Source organism: Melospiza georgiana, chromosome 5, assembly GCF_028018845.1.
Source record: "Melospiza georgiana isolate bMelGeo1 chromosome 5, bMelGeo1.pri, whole genome shotgun sequence".
Taxonomy (NCBI): Eukaryota; Metazoa; Chordata; class Aves; order Passeriformes; family Passerellidae; genus Melospiza; species Melospiza georgiana.
In genome coordinates this window covers 47,908,157-47,927,951 of record NC_080434.1, presented here as the reverse complement: position 1 = coordinate 47,927,951, position 19,795 = coordinate 47,908,157, and the positions used below count along the sequence as shown (strand labels likewise).

General features: G+C 41.3%; 1 protein-coding gene across 1 annotated transcript in view; it reads right to left on the bottom strand.

Annotated features, from left to right (window-relative positions):
• Positions 1-2,821: 2,821 nt before the first annotated feature.
• SCFD2 (sec1 family domain containing 2) overlaps positions 2,822-19,795 on the bottom strand; it is a 185,478-nt gene continuing 168,504 nt past the window's right edge. The window contains exons 6-9 of the mRNA XM_058024299.1: positions 16,189-16,334; positions 12,578-12,712; positions 7,062-7,181; positions 2,822-3,108 (exon numbers count right to left, since the gene is read on the bottom strand). Of these exons, the coding sequence (XP_057880282.1) occupies positions 3,016-3,108; positions 7,062-7,181; positions 12,578-12,712; positions 16,189-16,334 (494 nt within the window). The 3' untranslated portion in view covers positions 2,822-3,015. The remainder of the gene's footprint in view (positions 3,109-7,061; positions 7,182-12,577; positions 12,713-16,188; positions 16,335-19,795) is intronic.

The window sequence follows — 19,795 nt, the reverse complement described above, 5'->3', positions numbered from 1 at the left end:
TATTTCCTTGTGTGTTCTTTGTGGGTTAGAAACAAGGTGTAACAACCAGTGAAATGTTGAGACAAAGTAATAGCTTTCTTAAGGTAGTTAACATACCCTGTAGAAACAGCAAGGTGTCCTTTCCTGCCTATGCTGTTGCTTTATTAGCATAAACCACAGGGGTTTTGCTCTCACAAGTGCTTTACAACTTCCTTTTAAGAAATTTCTGTAGGAGAGGAACTGAATAAGGCAGAGACCTTTCAAATTAAAATGGGGTTCTTCATTTCCACTTGTCAAAAATACTTTGGTCTTTAGTGAGAAGGGAATAGTGTGAGGTAGGTCAAAACCTGGAAGAACATTAACTCTATGTGACTGCTACTTTCTTTACAAAAATTAATGTTTTGAGCTATATCACTGTGAAGACCTTAATCAAATTGCAAGTCTACAACTACCTTTTTCATGTTTAAAGTAGCTTTACTAAAAGCCTGCCTGAGGGGGATGTTTGTGCTGGTAGTAGGCTGATGGCCATACAGGCTCACCTTGTTAGCACACAGCTGCAGTAAGTGATGCAGGGAAACTCTGACAGGGCCCCTGACGATAATCTTTTGGACCATGAGTTACTAGCCAAGTGATTTAGGGTTGGAGTTGCAAACAAAACTGAGCTTATACCAAATAGTGCTTAGCTTATTAATAGAGAAGTAAATCAATTTCCCAAGAGTAGCTTTATGTTTTCTCCTCTTTTTGCCTTCTGAATATTGCTTGGTGTTGCAGGCAGAGGACTCAGACACTCTTTGCTGTGGTCTTGCACCTGCCCATTCAACTTTCTTCTGTACTGTTTCTATTCATGTGGGACTGGCAGAAGATCCCTCATCCCTTCACCTTTTCCCCCAGCACAGGGTCCCTGTAGCTGCTACAGCTATTTCCTACAAATAAATAAGCTTACTATTGCACTAGGGCCACTGGAAAGTCTCCACTGTACTTTTGGTCCATAAGCAGCATCAATTACCACAGCTGTGGCCTCACTGGCTGAGAAGATTCCTCCAAAGTGTGTGTGGGCCTGGGAAGCTAGTGTGTGTCTCTACTTGACGCAGAGGAAGTGCAAGATCACTGCTGTCTGCTCAGACTCAGCCCCTGCCTCCTCCATACAGTAGATGGCCAAGTCAGAGACCTGAGGGCATTTGATGAAAGACAGGTGAGGGGGTGAAGACCACAACCAGCAGCCTCCAGCAGCTCAGGAAAGCAGCAGCATCTCAGAGGTGGGAGTACCTGAGCTCAGCAATGGCACTGAACACAGGCAAGCCTTTCTGCTATGAGCTGAGTTTAGGAAATGTTCTAGGACCAAGATAGACAGTCTAGATTCCTAGGGGCAATCAAATAATACAAAAGTAAAAGGGATTGCAGGAATATGCACTTCTGGCATGTGTAGCTCTGCATACTAGGACAAAAGGAGAAGGCAGATTAGGTTTGGCATTGTGAGAGCATTGCTTTATTGATTACAGAATTTATGAAACAACCATATTCTAAGAAAGATTGAACAGTACAGAATGACAGAAAAACCAAGAGACCAACTACTTGCTTGCCAGTTGCTCTATTCAAACTATTCCTTGAGCTTTTAATATTGCAATCATAGCATTTCTCATTTTTTCTAGCACAAAGTTCCATTCTATAGTCATTCTTATAAATTTCTCTTCCATAGAGGAGACATTGTCTGTGCTTTATAATCAGTCCATTGTTTACTTCCAGCCACTCAAAATTGAATTTAAACCAAAATGCACCCTTTTCTGAAGACCATAAACATTTAGGAGAACTAATGCTAGCTAGTGAACAAAATTTAAAAAACTACTTCCCATTTATTCTTCTGGCATAATAAAGAATGCTGTGATAGAGTGAATGTCACTTAATTTTTCACATTCTCATCTCAGTGTAAGCTGTAGTTGTAGCATAACTTGGATGAAGTAAGAGGATGCAGCTTTAGAGCTCCACCATTTTATGTTGCAATTCAGAAATCCCGGTGCTATATGCAATTCTCTATTGGCTGCTGCTCTTTCATCACAGATTGTAGCAAAATTTTATAAAGAAAAGTTACATAACTGAATTTGATTGCAGCTATTTCATGATCATAAATTAAAAATAAAAGCTGTTTTCTAATCAAGCTGTTCAGAAATCTAGCTCAAGAAAGAATCTGTGCTGTGGCCTCTTGAAAATGGGATCATGCCCTTTTTAAAATTTTTTTGTTCCTTCTTTTTTAAATGCATGTGAGGGGAGGATTCTTTTGGGGTTATCATCAAACCATCACAGCCCATATGGCCTCCTGCATAAATCTACAGAGATGTGTGCCATCAGAAACTGTCTTTTCTTCTGGGACTGTGGGTGGAGAAACTAGAGCAGGAAACTGAAGGCTGAGAGAGAAGCAGCCATGTAACCCAGCCCTTGAGTCTGTCTCTGCTTCCCTGCTTCCAACAGTCCTGCTGAGAGAGCATGGCCAGGCTGGGAGCTGTGTGCCAGCCAGATCAGGGCTCTGTTCCATGATCTCTCTGGAGTGAGGAACAAAGTGCGAGTAGATGCTGTTAACATTGTATAAGGCACACATCTTGCAAGGTAGCATGACAGAGGGTGGATTTTGCTAACCTCTCACTCCCTCAGCAGCATTTCCCACCAGCAAGTCCAGCAAAACCGTCAGGAAAAACGGTACTGGTGGGGAGGGCAAATGGTGCATCACCTGGTTCTCAGCTGCTCCTTTGCTCGGGAATGATTACAAACAATCACCCTCACCATGCTGAGCGAGGCTGGGAGTGATTCAGCACTGTGCAGTGCTATCGTCAGGGAGGGGAGGTTGGTTGTCGGACAAATGGACCATTCTGAAGAGCTGCCCATGAGCTGCAGGTGTTCCCTTGCAGCCAGATACCCTGCTGTTTTACCTGCAGCTGTAATTGCAGCAGTTGACACATCAGTTTTTGGATGGCTCTTGAGAAGAGTGACAGAGCAGGGATTTGATGTTTCCAGGCAAGGCACTCATCTTCTCCACAGCCTCCCCCGTCAGATGCTAGCGTCAGGCTGGAGACGGTCTGAGGCAAACAACAGCTCCACAGCACTGTGTGGTGTCAGGAGCACAGAGGAGAGCACAATTACCTGGAAGAAGGGGAACAAGAAGCAACAAGTCAAGCTGAAAGGGATTGAGACAGTACTAATGAGCCATAGACAGTAACTGTTTGCTTTACCCAGCTCTAGGCAGGCTGTCTGCCTCTGTTTACTGATAGAGCAATGTACCTTGTCCAGCAAAACTGTCTGCTGGCTAATAACTGCAGTTAAATCTCTTTAAGGAGCACAATGACTGCTAGCATTGTATGCTTAATGAATGTGTGCTTTGACACATTTCTACCCATATTTTACCTGGTGATTTATTGTGACTGCCAGTGCATTTACTGTGAGGCACCAGCTGATGAAGCTGCGGTTTCCTCTTCTACAGCACAGATCTGAGTGATGCCTGTTTCCTCTCAGTTGAAGGTAAGGTGAGCAGCACAGAAGTGCCTGCTGCAGGAAGCCAGACTCTCGGTTCCAAACCATTTTTTCAGACCAGGCTGTTCTGCGCATCAGGCTCAACCTTGAGCACTGTCAGATGTTATCACTTTGGTTTCTTCCAGTCTTTAATCCCAGATGGGTCTGATGAATGAAAACATTGCTCACTACAACCATGACAGACATGCTGCCAGGTGCAGGTATCTGTTTTCCCTGAGTGAAAACCAGTATGTGATTATGTGGTGTGAAGGCTTCTCTGCAGAGCAAAGCTATCATCCAGGAGTGAGTGTGTACACTCTTGCTTGGAGGAGCTAAGCCAGGGTTGAAATCATAGGACACTGCTCTTACTGAGCCCCTAGTTTAGCAGTGTCCATAGGGTCAGGATTGCAGGCTGGGATCTGGGAGCAGATTTAATCATTCTAGCTCACTTGAAAATGAATTTGCTTCTTCAGCGCAAAACCAAGGAGAGGAAGCACAAACATCAACAACAGAGTATGTGTGTCCATCTACTGCAGCAGGTATCAAATGCCTTGTGCTGTCCATCATGTAGCTTAAGTATGTGGTAATGCTGCATTTCAACTTTTTTTGTTGCTCTTTCTTTCATCTTTTCACTTCAGATACTGAAAAGTTCCCTTCTGTATTGGTGATAGCCTCCCCCTCACTTCTCCTCTTCCCTTGTCCTCCCACACAATCTGCAGCAAACTGACACTGATTATCTCTTCCTTCATAAGCCTGAAAAAGTCTCTGTAACTTGCAGATGCCAAAGGCTGACACTGTCTTACTTATGTTACATGAGAATCAGACTATAGTACAGTATGTGCTCATCTTGTTATCATGCAGCTTTAACTCTGAAAAACATGAAGGGACATGTTACTAAAGTTTTTCTAGTGTACAAGCCAAACATCAACAATAGCCACCGACAGATAAAAGCAATTTCTTCTTGGAGTCCTACTACTGAATCCTCAGGAGATTTGTGCAACAAATAGCAAGCCCAGAGTGAAAAATGAGATCTCCAACTTTAATGTCTCAGAAAAGATGCTTGAATAGAGCAGGACTTCTTTCCCTCCAGTGTTTCCAAGGGCTTGTTGAGGGGGATAAATGTGAATGTTTGTTCTTTCATTTTTACAGAAGAGAATTGCCCAGATAAGTAATGTCCATCTCTTCTGCAGGCAGCTCTCTTCAGGACAGTCCTTTGCAGCCTTTCTCCTTGTTCCATACCCCATGCCTGCCTTTCACCCTTCACCTGAAGGGCTCTCCCCTCCTAGTGGCAGCCAAGGTGGAAGAGCCAGGAGCCCCCATCCTGACCCACTGAACTCCAATGGGAAGTTTCCCCCTAGCACACCTGAAGGTAGGGAAGGATGGAGCTAGCATCTAAAGGGGCATCTGAAAGCTTATCAGTCTGCTGGCCTCAGCCACGACCACATTGTAATGTTGGGAGAAGGGAGGGAGAAACATTCTCTCATGCTCTTTCCCCCTTATTACTCTCCTGATAAGCAGAAAAAGAGAAGTAATTTCTTCCTTAAAAAATAGGATACTTCTCACTAGTTATGGGGAGCTATTTACCACCATCCAAAACCAAATGGTGCATAGGAAACACTGTATTTCTTTGTGCTTCTTCATGAGAAATAAAATTGTCATTCAGATTCAGATGCAGAACAGTTCTGTGGATGAAAACATGTGTCTCTTATTCCACATTTAAATGTTATTTGCTTCAACTCCAAACAGTTGCTGAAGTAATCAGTGCATCCTGTCAGTTTTTCTTCAGTTCCTTTACTCAATTTTTGTACTTACACATTTCTCCAGTTTTCCAAGAGCCAGTGATTAGTATAAATGTTAGTGCTTTGTTTGACTGGAATGGACTTGGAAGGCCAGTGTTTCCCTGAAGCCTGAACCTGACTGCCTGAACAGCACAAAAAGGCTCTGTTAAATCCTGGCTTGAGTTAGATAAATGCCTGGCTTTTTGAAAAGAAAGTAATCCTAAACAGGTGGTGTATATTCACAACCATAGTGCAGAAATCCAGGCAAAGCCAACAAACTTACAAACTTTTTTTTTTTTGTGAGAGATTTGCACAACTGCTTAGTTTCTTCTTTCTCTTCCTCCTCCCTCCTCTCCCCCAAAGTTCTTTCACCTCTAACACAGCACAGTTGGATAAAGGGCAAGAGGCAGCAAAAGCTTAAAATGCTTTAGGAATCTGCCTCAGAGGGTGACCTGCTGCCAGGGTTAAGCCAAAGCAAAGCAACACCAGATCCCATGTCACCACTGTCAAGCTTTAAGTCCCTCTAGAAAGCTAGTTGAAAATCTCCCTGCATAGTTCTCAACCAACTCAGATGTTAACCCTCTGTTTATCTTTCAGGGTGTCTTAATACATTTTGTGTGTGGATTAACTTGTCCATCAGTGTGTCACAACTCAATTCCCTCCAAGAAGGAAAATATAATTTGCTATTTAGAGGAGATTAGCAGCAGACTAATGGGGAAGAAAGGTGTTATCAGATTCTAAGAAACTTGCTAAAATGGTACTCCATCTTACAAAATACTGCTTGAGATTGCCTTGCAAAGACAACTGAAACATGGAAGCACATGTCAGACTGAGGGGCTGCTTTGCTTGTGGTTGGCTCCATTTTGCTAATGATTTCTCAATAATCAAAATTCCCTTCCACAGGACTTGAAAACAAGATGTTTGCCAGCCACCCTGGAAACCAGAGTTATGTTTATGATGCAGCTGGTTACACAGCACTTTGGAGTCTTTGTATTGCCCTGTGTATCTGCAGTACTCAACAGACACCTGCTTGGTCCTCCACAATTAATGATGATTTTTAACACCTCAGGTGCCACCAGAGCTCACCCGTCCTCCTCCTCTCCCTCCTCCATTCCAATGACAGTTACTGTAGTCAAGTTCTGCTGCTAGAGAGCGGATGAGGCAAAGATCAGCCACATGGACATTACTGAAGGCTCACTGTGGGAACCATTCCTTCCAGGAGTCCAACTGAGGCGCAGAGACTTGGGGCTTTCTCCACATAACCTGCTTCAGGCTACTTAAGGTCTAGTGGTCTGCTATCAGAGACAGCTGGCCAGACACATGAAGAGTACAGCTGTATCCAGGTTAATTTATTTTGCTCCTCACCACTGCTAACTGGCACGCCTGCAGGATTACCACTGGTAAGTCACTAGGTGGTACCCAGGCTCCTGAATATCCCTGCACTATGTCCCGTAGATGGAAGCCCAGGGACCCTGTAGCTTTTTGGACAGCAAATGTTTCTGTTTATAAAGAATACAAAGAAACTAATCTCTTGAGACACGATGGAAGCTACTTCAAATTAATGCTAGTCTGTTCTGAACTCTCCAACCTGAGTTTGAACTTTTGCTGCTGACTATAATGTGAAAAAACAAACCCTTGGTGCCCGAATACTGTTGCCTACAGATGTTTCACAGCAAAATCCCAGCATCATTCCTGCCGATATGGCTGTGGCTTTCTGTAGGTTTGGTACCAGTGCTATAGGGAACACTATTTGATGAATTTTCTTAGTTTTTGTTTGGACAGGAACTATATGCTTGGAGCTGTTTGTACCTGGGTACCAGGTTTGCGTGTTGCTACCAAATCCTTCACCATTTTGACTTCGGAGACTGACACTCCTCCAACCATAAAGATGATCAGAAGAGGATGATCACCAGGGTGAGGGCGATTCACCTGGAAAATGAAGAAAAGCATTATTTGTACTCACTTCATCCAGGTCCATCCAGGATGATCAGCTCCCTAAGTGGCTAGAGGAAGACCAAAGAGGAAGCTCAGAAAGAAATATTCATGGAATGCTGTAGCAGCTGAGAGGGAAATCAATGGGGAGGATGCCCAGTTAGAACTAATTAGCTGTTTCCAGGGAAATGACGTCTCCACGGACTCCCCTGAAACCTATGGGAGTTTCTCCTGAAGTCTCAGGGTTTCTCCCTCCATTCCTTCTTCATTACTTTCCTCCCTATCCCAGAGAGGGAGGAGAGTACTTGGGTGGATGTTTACTTTGGATACACATACACGGGAGACTTTAGGGAATGAGAGGTAAATTACTACCCAGCAGAAGCAAGGAGTCCAGCCCAAACATGCTAGAATCCCTGCCTGAGGTCAACATGGAAAGGAATTTTATGCAATGTGTTTTCACCAGTGCAGTGAATTATCTTTTACAATTCATCCAATAAAAATAAATAAGGTCCATTGAAGTATAAAATCAGTTTACAGCTTGTTTCAATTCAGAGTTTTCAATGCTTCTATGACTACCTTTAGCTCCAAGAAAATACTTGTTTAATTTTTCCTCAATTATCTTTAAAATGGCACAAATATTCCACTTCAGTTAAGACCTCATAATTAATTTTAAATGTGAAGGTGATGCTTTAATTAATTTTAAATATGTATTTTAATTTTAAATGTGAAGATGATGCTTTACATCAGTTTCCTCTTAGCCACTTCTAGAAGTTTGATAACTTTGCTGTTTCCTAGCAAACTGTTTCCTTCTTGAGAAAACACACTCCCCTGACACTGCCTTGATCCAGTCTTTGGGAGGGATGTCAACAGAGCCCATGCAATTGCTCTTGTCACATCATCCTGGAGCATGAAACACTCCAAATGTTCGGTTCAGAAAAGCGACAAAATAGTTTAATTCCTTTTTAGACTCTCTGCCTCCTCTCCTTGTGTGAGCGTAGGCTTTTAACAGCATTCACTTGACAGAATGAAATTGGTGTCAGCCCATGTTTGGGCAGAGCAGGGCTCCCTTGCTTTCCCCACCACAGCAGCTTGCTTTGATCCTTGTGGCTCCAGATCCTGGGGGTACAGCTCCTCTTCTTTTCCTTATTGTGGCTTTCCTATATTTAGTCTTTCGGCACTTTTTCATCCTGCAGGTCTGTCAGGCTTTATGCCTGGTAACCTTCAGCAAGGACTCTTCCTTTTGAAGCCAGCACAGGGAGATGCTCTCTCTCCAGGCTAGCTGGCTTTGATTACATGGGACTGGTTCCCTATTCAATGCTGCTCCCCAGGCAAGGAGCTCTTGAATTCCTGAGCCTTTAAAACTGGTACAACTGCCTTAGACAGATGTATTGGTGAGCTGAGTATTTGCATACTGGGTGTTTATTCTCTTGCTCTCTGACTTTGTTGATAGCATATATACCACAATTCCAGGTCCGGAACAGGAGAGTGGTCCCAGCACCTCACCTGCCTGGATAATACCCTTGGGCACATGGTGTGATACTTGGGAATGGTGTTGTGCAGGGCCAGGAGCTGGACTCGATCATCCTTCTGGGTTCCTTCCAACTCAAAATATTCTGTGGTTATGGGATTCTATGATTCTGAAAATTTTTCCTAGCAAAAACAAACTCATAATAAACATGCATACAGAACATTGGGCATACAAAGGACACCCAGTATAAGAATTGGAAATCATGAGCTTTCAGGGTTATGCTAAAGAGAAAATGTCTTGACAAATCATTTCCTTCAGTCAAAATAAACCTAGATCCAAACACATGGTGCCTATATAAAACTTACTATTTTTCAGAAGACTAAAGTTCAAACCACAAATTCCAGAAATGCGTATTAAAAATGCTATTAGGCATGCAAACTCTAAATTAAATTAAAACAGAAATGAAAAGGTCTTGGAATCTGTAATTTTGTTATGCTATGTGTAAGTGTTTTGAAGGAGGACAGTACTTTGGGTACAAAATATTTGGCCGTGTTAAGAATGCAAGTTTCTGCCAATTTTTTTTTTTCTTGTTTGATAATACAACCACCCAAGACTCTCTCTTTTGAAGGAACTGGCTGCATGTAGCTGAACACAACTCATTCCAGTGATAGAGAAGAAGAGCTGAAATGGATTGCAACAAAAGCAATGTGTATCTTCTGGGATCCTTCTATAGTACAGTTGATTTGGGACATTTCCACTGCCTCTGAATTTACTGTGAAATTTGAATTTTGCCAAAATCCCTGAGAGAAATTCACTTTCAATTCAAAATGCCATACATTAAAAAAAAAAGAAAAAATCAAAGAGCTGTCTCAGACAATTAAAAAAACCCTCAAAACCATTATGTTGACATGAAAGAGTCCAAAGGAAGGGGGATGGTGCCCCCAGCCAGCAGAGTGTCCCAGTAGGACACCAGGGTCTTCTCCCCAGCTCTAAGCTTGCCATCCAGGGTGTGCTCAGGTGGTCAGAGGGCTCTTTGCTGGTGCATGTGTCTGTGTGGAGGAGAGAGAGAGGAGGAGGAGGTGGTAAAACAGGGTAGCAGTGGTCAGGAAAACTCTAAAACTGAAACAGGGTCAATAAAACCTTAAAACTGAAACTGGAAGGCATTAGAGGACAGGTGTTTTCTCATGGCTCATGGCAGCTCACAAAACACAGTTTTTTTCTGAGGAAAGTCAGCAAAAACAATAGTTATTGTTCTGTAACTCACCCAACAAAAAAAAGCAGCACCGATGATTCTGGTATTTGTGACCAACCAGAAACCAATTAATTTAGCTCAATAACTGGAAAAAGGAAAACGTCAATCAGCAGAAACTAGGCTGCTGTGTAGGGCAGTGGGTATCAATGATAGCAAGCTCAGATGATGACAAAACATGTCATCTAGAGCAGTAGTCAAAACAGGAGTCCTTGAAGCAAGGAGGTTTTTTTTTCCTTCCCCATCCCTTAGCTTCAAAACAAACATATCTGCCAGACAAACAACTTCTGGATGAGAGATGTCTTTAAAAGTCTGTCCTGAACTAACACACCTGAGGCAATCACCAAAGTGTTTTTATGTGAGTTGGCATTTGTATTCAGACATTGAGAAAGAAACAAAAATAAGGAAGCTCACAGAATAATTACTGTGCTGATGGTGTGATTGTGTCAGAAATACAGGCTGGTCAGACACTCATTCATGCAACAATTGAGCACATGCCAGCAAGCCAGGCTACAAACTAAGGGAGCAAGCATGGACACATATTTGTGAAGTATATGATGATGCCTATGAAATGTTTACCCTACACAAAGTTCACTTGCTCATTTCTTAAATATTCCTTATAGTAGGATATTTGTCTTACCAGGAAAGATGCACTTACAGGTACATATTGCCATAATTACCTGTGTCTCTCTCTTTTTCACACACACACCCACCCACCCCTTCTAAAAGTACAGATTAGTCCTCAAACTAGTTAAAGGTGTCAATGTCTCCATCTAACCATTTAGGCCTTCTGAAGTCCTTAAATTCTTATTTTTTCCATTTAAAGAATAACCTATATTTGTGCTTAAAAATTCAATTCTGCAATAAACAAATACAATGAAATCAATAGCATTGTGAAAATTACTGGTAAATGAAACCAATAATTAAAAAATTACTTGCTTGTAACAGTCTGGTTACTTTGTTTGATAGTGGAATGTGTTTTAAACTATTATTATTGGAGTGTTGGCATAAATTTTTCAGTTCTGACATAAGAATGGAGATATATCGGGTCACTTTTTCTATATATATCTTATGTTGTCTTAGGGCTTTATTATTAGCTTTGAAGAACTGACAATTTCAATTTAGGAACCTAACTGAATGTATCTTGGAAATCTATTTCAACTGTGGAAACAGATTCCTGAGAACAAGCACTGGATTTTAGGCTTACTTGATTATGTGCTCAATACTAGCTTTATTTGAAACAACAGAAAAATAACGTGTTTATTCTGATACTGGGTTCTAGAATAGCACCAACACAACAGTCAAAACTACTTTTGTCACCTGACTTTAAATGCAGGTCTAGCAGGAATTTTCACAAAGGAAAAAATAAAATTCTATTACCATAGAATCACAGAATCAAATTGGAAGGAGCCTTGTATCTCATCTAGTTCACTTCCCTGCCCAAAGCATGGCCAACTTCAAAATTATATCAAGTTGCTCAGGGCTTTGTTTGGCCAACATTTGAATATCTCAGAGAGGGAGAATTCTCTGGATTTAATCACTCTTCCTGTTAGAATTTTTTTCCTTTATTCAACTGGAATTTCCCTTGCTGCAACCTGTGTCCACTGCCTCACACACTTCAAAATTATATCAAGTTGCTCAGGGCTTTGTTTGGCCAACATTTGAATATCTCAGAGAGGGAGAATTCTCTGGATTTAATCACTCTTCCTGTTAGAATTTTTTTCCTTTATTCAACTGGAATTTCCCTTGCTGCAACCTGTGTCCACTGCCTCACACAGTTTGCTGATGTCTCTTCTATGTGGAGGGGTGGTGGTGGTAAAACTAAAGGAAAAACACTGGGCACAATATTGAAATGTACTGTACTCATAACCATACTACTGATATGGTTTGGTGTGAATTCAGGGTTGTTTTCAATGGAGAATTCAGGATGTGCAGTAAAACAAGGCTGAATATACAACATGCTGGCTACTCCACACTTCAACTCTGTAAATATTTAGCAGACACTTAGCATGAGCTAATTTGTAAGGCAGAGTAAATTCTTGTAGAATGACTGTCTTAAAACATGCTAAGAGGATCCACAAAGAAATTTCTAACTTACAGGCTTCCTTCCTTCCCCTATGGTACAAGTTGCACCATACCAAATTATAGACAAGGTATTGAATTTGGAGCTCCTCCTTCATCCCCTGTGAGACCAGATTGTTCATACTTACTTCTCTCCTATCTCAAAGCTGCTGAGTGTCCTTAAAGTCCTTTGATGAGGTGCCATGTGGAATGCCTTTTGGAATGCCAGGTAGGTAACAGGAACTGACACTCACTTATCAATTTGTTTGTTGGGTGTCTCTGAAGAGCTCTAAAAGCCATGTGAGTCAGGACTTCCCTTTAGCAAAGTCACATTGTCTCTTCCCAGATATATCATACTTATTTTGGTGTCCACCATGACCCTTATTTAGATGTTCAGTCTGCTCCATTCCTCTTGTTTAGTTCAGCAGGTGCTATCTGTCTGCACTGTACCTGAAATGTGATGCCTTAAGCTATTCCCAGCTCCCCTTCAAGAATTTAACTCCCCTTACCTTATCCCCTTAAATTCTGCTGAGCAGTGTAATAAAGTCAGCTACTGCTGCATGATGCTCCGACCTCAGGAAAATCTTACAGATGAGCTTGGCAAGGCTGGTTTACCTTCATGAACATGCTGAATCCAGTTTTAAGGAGATCAGTGAGGCCTGATGAAATGTGCTCAATATCAACAGGATCGGGCCGATCGGGATTGCAGACCTCTTCCACCACCTGTTTCAGCAGAGGTTTGTAAGAAGCCTGCACAAAGAGAAAATGCATTGTGAGCAAACCTCTTTAGACTCAGTGCAACCATGATTCGAAATATTTTATTTCTGTTAAAGGTTACAGAAATAATTATCCCACAAATGAAAGCATTCAGAGAGGTTGTGACCTTGACTGCAGATGGTATGCACCAGCACATAGAGTGGCAAGGAAGTAAAGGGGGATTTTACTTTCTCTAGAATCTTTTTGGAGGTAATACAGAAATGGATAACCATACAGATGGTGCACAGAGACACTGTTGCCCATTGTTCACCCAGATCTCATTCCCTTCCTAGTGCTTTTATAAACACCTAAACAGGGACTTTTTTTTTAATTGACCACTCCTACCTTATTCCAAGTGTCATGTCCCCACGGATGTCTGGATACCAGCAGGGAAGGGAAGAGACCAACCTGCCTGTTTGTCCCTCATGGGAGAGCACAGCTAAGGAGTCTCTGTTAGTCCTTTAGCTTCTATGGCCATGGCACTCCACATAATACTTCCACCTGTGGAAGACTTCTGAACAACAGGCCAAAAAACCTCACCACTACCATGAATGTCAGAGCTTCTGAGAAGTTAGGGGCTAGGAGAAGTGGAAAATGTAAAGGTACAAATGATCAACATGCTGGAAGGTCTACTCCAAAAGGATAAACCTTGTATCCTCTTCAGGATCCACAAACCCTGTCTGAAAATGAAGTAGTAGCTCAATAATCTCCACATTCCAATACCAAGGTTTAAACCACTCTGACATGCTGAAAAAAATTTAAGATAAAACTTTTAGGAACCAATGGAAAGATGTTTAATGAAAATTCAAGCTTGTTTTACAGATGGAGCTTTGTTTTACTGCTTTGAACTTTGCCCAAACTGCAACACCACCACGATCATTTCAGAAAGTGCAACCATCTTAGAAATTGAGCAGCTTTAAAATTAGCAGACTTATTTGGTTTTGGGACTATCCCAGATATATATCATGCCTTAGATTACTTAGGGAAATCAAGTGCAACATCATTAATTTTGCAAAGATGGTATCTACAAGAGACATATTGCAAGTAAATAGTAAAAATTGATGGAAAATAAAACACAAACCACTTGGCTTGAAACTAAAATTTTCTGGAGTCATTAAAGAAATGTTTTTCATCCAACACTTTAGAATGAGAAACAAAGCTTACAGTTTTTTTAATACAATGCTGTCAACAAAGATTTATGCAACTCATCTAGTTCTTCTCACAACATGTGCATAATTTTTAATTGAGCCAACAAAGCAAATTACAGCAGACACGAGCTGCGGGATCTTCTAGAACATGTCAAGATTTCTGTCAAATCTAGTCACGCAATAAACAACTGTTTGAAAATACACATGTAGGCATGAAGTCCTATTTATAAAAATCTGTTTAATATCTTCATAGATGAGGAACAGAAAAACATTAGGAATGAAATATTTTTGGAGCAGAGATCAAATCACAGTTTAACAGAGAGGTTTACTCCACAAAATTAAAGGAAAAACATCATCTGACTGAAATGAAAAATATCATTCAGACAAAACTCTCTACTCAAAAGATGTCAAAAATTAGCTATGATTTTGCATGTCTGAATTTTCAGAACCAAAACTCAGAGTCCTTCAAAACAACCCAGTCAGACTACACAGATACTAAAATACAGATAGTACAATCCCCTACCTTTTTTAAGTATAATGATTTCAAATATTAAAAAAAATCTTTTATGACTTGAAATTAATCTACTATATTTGTAGGGGTTTTTTTCCATACAACTCCCAAAAACCTGCATTGGTTTCTTTCTCATATAATGAAACTTGGATCAACTTTAAATTTTGGCAGGCACAGATTTGTTTAAAATAGCTGTTAAAAATCTCAATAGCTATGGGACACACATCACATGAGATTATAAAGGGGAGAAGAGAGAGAAACAGAGACAAAGAGTGAGAATGAGGAAAGGAGAGTGAGCCATGGAAGAAGGAATGGAGAATGGGAAGGAGGAAGGCAGAAATATACCTAGATCAAGATGAAAGTAGTTTCAATAACAGGCAAAATTCTGTTCTTGCATGGTCACTACAAGAACTAATTTGACAACCTGATGAAAACATTTATCATTTTATGTAAGACATACAAACTACAATGTTACAAAAAGTCCTTCTAAGAGGCTATCCAATTCCCAGTTACTTATCCATAGAAACCTTTTTTTGAGTCTTAAGAAGAAATGGAAGCTTCTCGGCTTTTAACAAGCAAAGTGAAAAAGTATGTAGAGGCTAAACCCACTCCCATAGCACTAAGCAGGTTTGGCAATGAGTGTGGTCACAGGACAGGCACTGCTTCTTCTGAGGAGCTGAACTGACTGCACGCAACCCCTGCCAGCCAAAAGACAGGCCCATTTCCAGAGAGCTGTAACTATCATGGACAGTCACATACTGCCTGCTTATTTCTACTTCTATAAATCTCCTGGACTTCCCTCAGGAGAAGGTTTGTCCTACTCAAGCAACTAGATCCCTTGCATGGCTAGATTAAGGGGATGCAAGGTGTTAATATATTCCTTGCTGTGTTCCAGCACTTATCCCTAAGCAAGCAAAGTGGATTACATCCAAAGGACATACTGATGCTAATTACACTTCCAGGAAACTTTCCTTATCTTCTCACTGCCCCTGCACTGAACTGTATTAAATGTTTAACAATTTTCCCCATTTTGGACACCAAACTGGTTCAAACTGCTAGAAGACTTCAGGAACAGGTTTTCTTCATCTTAGAAATTTCCAGTGACATTTTGCAACAGTCGTGTTCTTCCAAAGCAATGCTTAATTTGAACTACATTCCTTTGCTGGTCTACAGCACCATTAGGAGTTTGGAAGGATTTTTTAATGGCTCAAGGCTAGAATCATGTTTTATGATCCCTCTCTAAATCACTACTTTCTGCTGTAGAACTCTATTTTTAACTGGGAAAGGTCTTCAGGAGAGACAGAGAGAAGGAAAAACCACTGTCTATTAGTCCTGATGACCTAAAGCAGGATTGTAGATCATCTGTTCCTATTTCAGAAACAGAAGCTGCTTTTGTGACCTATTTACAAACAGGTTTGTCCCTCATGCTTACAGGGACAGGAGAGGAAATACAACAAGAATATAGCTGCAGTATGGGTGCAGACATCCTGCTTCACTCTGCCTTGAGCAGTCTAAGTCAAAAGCCATCTTGACCTAGCCCTGCCTTTCACAGGCATTCATGTCATTCCACAGTGCTGCAGAGCAAAGCCCAAATCTCTTTCTCAGAGCTGACATTGATATGCACATGCCTGAGCCTGGACAAAGGACTTGAGGAAATTTTTGACGGCTGGGTCAATTATAAAATCTATGCTTAACTATCTTCTTCATGGGCAGAATGTGTATAGGATTAGCACATCCACAAAATTAGTGCTGTAATTTTGAGAGCAGGCTAGAGAAATAACAAACACAGGGAAAAAGACAGCTACACTTGCCTGGTGGGTGTTGCTGCCTGGATTATGTATGGAATGGAATTGTTTCATGGGCACTCGGACCCTGGCAATATCCCGGAGGGACCGGAAGATACCGTCCACGGCATCTGCGGCTTTCTGAGATGTCAGGTTCAGTGACGAGTCACAGCCTAAAGAAATAAAGAAACACACAGCTGAGTGAGTGAAAAATGTTCATGTGTTTTGATAATAAACAGTAGGAAAAGGGTAACTGGGAGGAAATTTTAAATTATTTTCATTGTATTATATTCTGGAAACTCGGGGGCTTTTTAGGCAGCATGTCCTCAGCATGGCACAAGTCTCTGCAGATAAGTAAGAAGGCAAAAATTCTGGACAGCAGGCAAAGTGAAGAGTGCCTCTCTTTGTAACCTCCATCACACAGCATTTTCATCAGCACAGAGGATATTTTGCAATTCACAGGCAACAGAAGGTTCCATGCTAGCAGACCCCAAAGAAGAGCCCCCTGTTATGTGGGAAGGAGCCAGCTGTTTGCTGGTCTGCTTGGGTAACAGCCATGAAAAAGGGAACTGCTCCTGCCTGGCCAGCAGCCTGCTCACTCCAAATACATTTCCTACCTTTGTGACAAGAAAAATGGAAGAGTCTGTGCTAAATACAGCAGAAAGGTCAGACAGACTTTGGAAAGAGCTGCATTATCACAAAAAATTTCCTATCCCTCAAAGTGGCAGAGTTATTACCTCTAAAGTATTTTTCCAATGCACTTCTTCTAAGGTATAATGCTTATCTTCCACTAAGGCTAAATTCCAATTACAGGACCACCTAAAATGTCCCTCTGGGTGGCCAGACAGGGCCTTGGAAAAAAGAATGTCTTAGTCTTGGCTCCATCCCCCTCACCATACGACCTATATTGCACATAAGCATTGAAATAAATGCTTTCTTAACTCCACTGCTGATGAGAATTAGCCAAGTGAGAGGTAAGTGGGTCATCTGATATTTTTATTGCCTTGTCAAGACAGTTCTACTCCTCTTGACATCTCTGCCTGCCTCTCTGCTTGCTTGACTCTTCATCCTCGTGGCAGAAAATCCATCATGAAATAATTCTTCTTGCCACATGCTCACACCAACACACTCTCTCCTGCTTATTGCTGTTGTTCTCCAGGCATGATGCTGGAGTGGCTTCTGAGTCCATCCTCCAGTTCAGAAAACAATCCTGCACCAGCAAACTTCTGTGTCTATGCAGAATACTGCTGAGAGGACAAGGTCCAGCTTGCACTGTGCTGCACCCTTGGAGCCTGGCACTGAAAACAGGCATCCAGACTGTCAAGAAGGCACCTGGATTTTGGGGTAGGAGATCCCTGAACAAACTTTCTCTGCAACTGACAAAGGACAAAATCCTTATGTACTTAAAAAAATCAATAAATAGGTGGTAAGTTCCAAATGTACAGGGAATATTTGACAGTGAATCTGAATTACTTTCATACCTTGTTGTTCTACACAGTAAAAACTGTACACAATATAAACACACACACACACACACACACACACACACACACACACACACACACACACACACACACACATTTGTCGAGCTCTGAAACTGTTCCTAAATGATGGTGATTAGACACTGAGCTATCATTTGTCTGAATATCATTTGTTGAGGAGAGGTGTGGGAGCCCTGGAGCACTGGGCTGTGCTCATCTGTGCCTTCCAGCAAAACCAGAAGTGTATTTCCTGGAGCACTGGAGCATGGAGGGGCCAATGTCCATTTCCAGTGTCCAGGTCAGAGTGCTGAGCTGGACCCTGTTTGGGATCCCAAGGTGGCACTGGAGGATGAAGATTCAGTCTGGCTGTTTATGGCTGGCCTGACAGAGGGAAGAGAGGTGTACTTTCAAATTTCTCTAAAATGTGACTTCCTTGGGACTTTCCATCAAGAGATATAATGTCTGAGGAACCACGGATATCTATTTCCAGACTGACATCCGGTACCTCTTTTTCAAATGTAAATGTAAAAATAAGTTTTCTTAACAATTCCTTACTGTTGAAATCAAAATCTCTGAAGGCTGCTGTCTACCTGTTGCTCTAGGGTTATAGAGGGGAGCCAAGTTTCTTTCCAGCCTGGAGAACAACAGAAGCTTGTTTTTACAAGTGGCAGGCAACTACAAATCACCTCCCATTCACACCTCCCTGCAAATGGGGCTCTGCAGCATATGGAGAGCAGAACACAGTCCCTCTTCTCTGCTCGCTTCAAGCTCCCAAGAAATCTGCCCCTTTTACAGCAGCGAAGAGGTGGAATACATTAGCTGCTGCACAGCTCATGTACTAATTAAAACAAAACTTCCTCTTACTGTTTTTTCTTGGGAAGTTAAATGCCATTTGGAGAGCATGCTGAATGGATTCTTTTGAATCCCAAGCTCTATTATACATGGGAAAAGGTGTTTAAATAAAATTTTGGGATTTCCTGTTGGACTTGAAGAAGCCCAGATGGGGAGAAAAAGAAAATCACCACTAACCTGCAGAGGACTCAAGATTTTAAAGAACATAGCCTAGTTCTGCAGTGGAGAAAATTAGTCTGTTGGGAACTGCATTCAGTGCCTACCGGGATGACACTTATGGACTTTTTCATGAGACAAAGTACATCTCCTCTTAAGCAGCACATCTGCATAACCACTATTCCCACAATTAATCCATTTTCACACAAAGTTTGAAAAAAGGAGAATGAATGGAGATGCTCTTTTCTACAGTACTGAGTGAATCAGGAACCAAACAGGACCAGCTTTTCTACTGATTTCTGAAACTGGAAGGAAAATGCTTTAAGAAAAGGACATGGCACTGTGAACCCATAATAGAGATTCATAATTAAAGAGCAGCATGAGATCTATTATCCTCCCTCTACCTCCAAAATGTGACAAATGAGAATTTCAGACCTGAGTTTGAGGAAAGCTTTCACTGTTCTTAATCTCTTTTGGTACACATAAACAAACTTGCTCTTTCTCTAAAGCAGTATGATAATTATCAACATTTTCGGAAGGACTTTGATAATTCGGAGACATCACTAGGCCTATGATTCTTACAAAGCTGAAAGTTTAGGAAAGCTGAAAGTTTACCACTCCCCTCTGTTGTATTGGTATTAACATCAGCTCTCTCCACCTTAGGCTCTCTCTATAACCCTTTTACAGAACTAAAGCAAAGTAAACCCTGCAAACCCTGGAACAGAGCCAGCAGAATAACCAAGCCATTTCGGAGCACACATTGAATCATGGGCTAAAACAGCAAACTTGCACTCTGAGGGAGAGAAAATCCAGCATCAGGATTTCATTATGCAGGATTCCATTATTTTCTAGATATGCAAAGTGAATATGCTTGTCAGCAAAAGACAGAAGAACAAAAGAGATAAAGGGTTCCTTGAAGGTTAGAATGGAAAATACAGCACTATTATATTTAATAAATTTAAATCTTCTATTTTTATACTTTAGGTGATAGCATAGCAATGTGGGCCCTTCTTTCTCTAGTAGATAAATCTAAGGATCTACATATGCACATCCAGAGCCGCATGTTTTACAATAGTTTTGGTATATTTGTGCATCAAGAGATCTTTTATGCAAAATAAATTACAAATGTGTACAGTGACACAAGA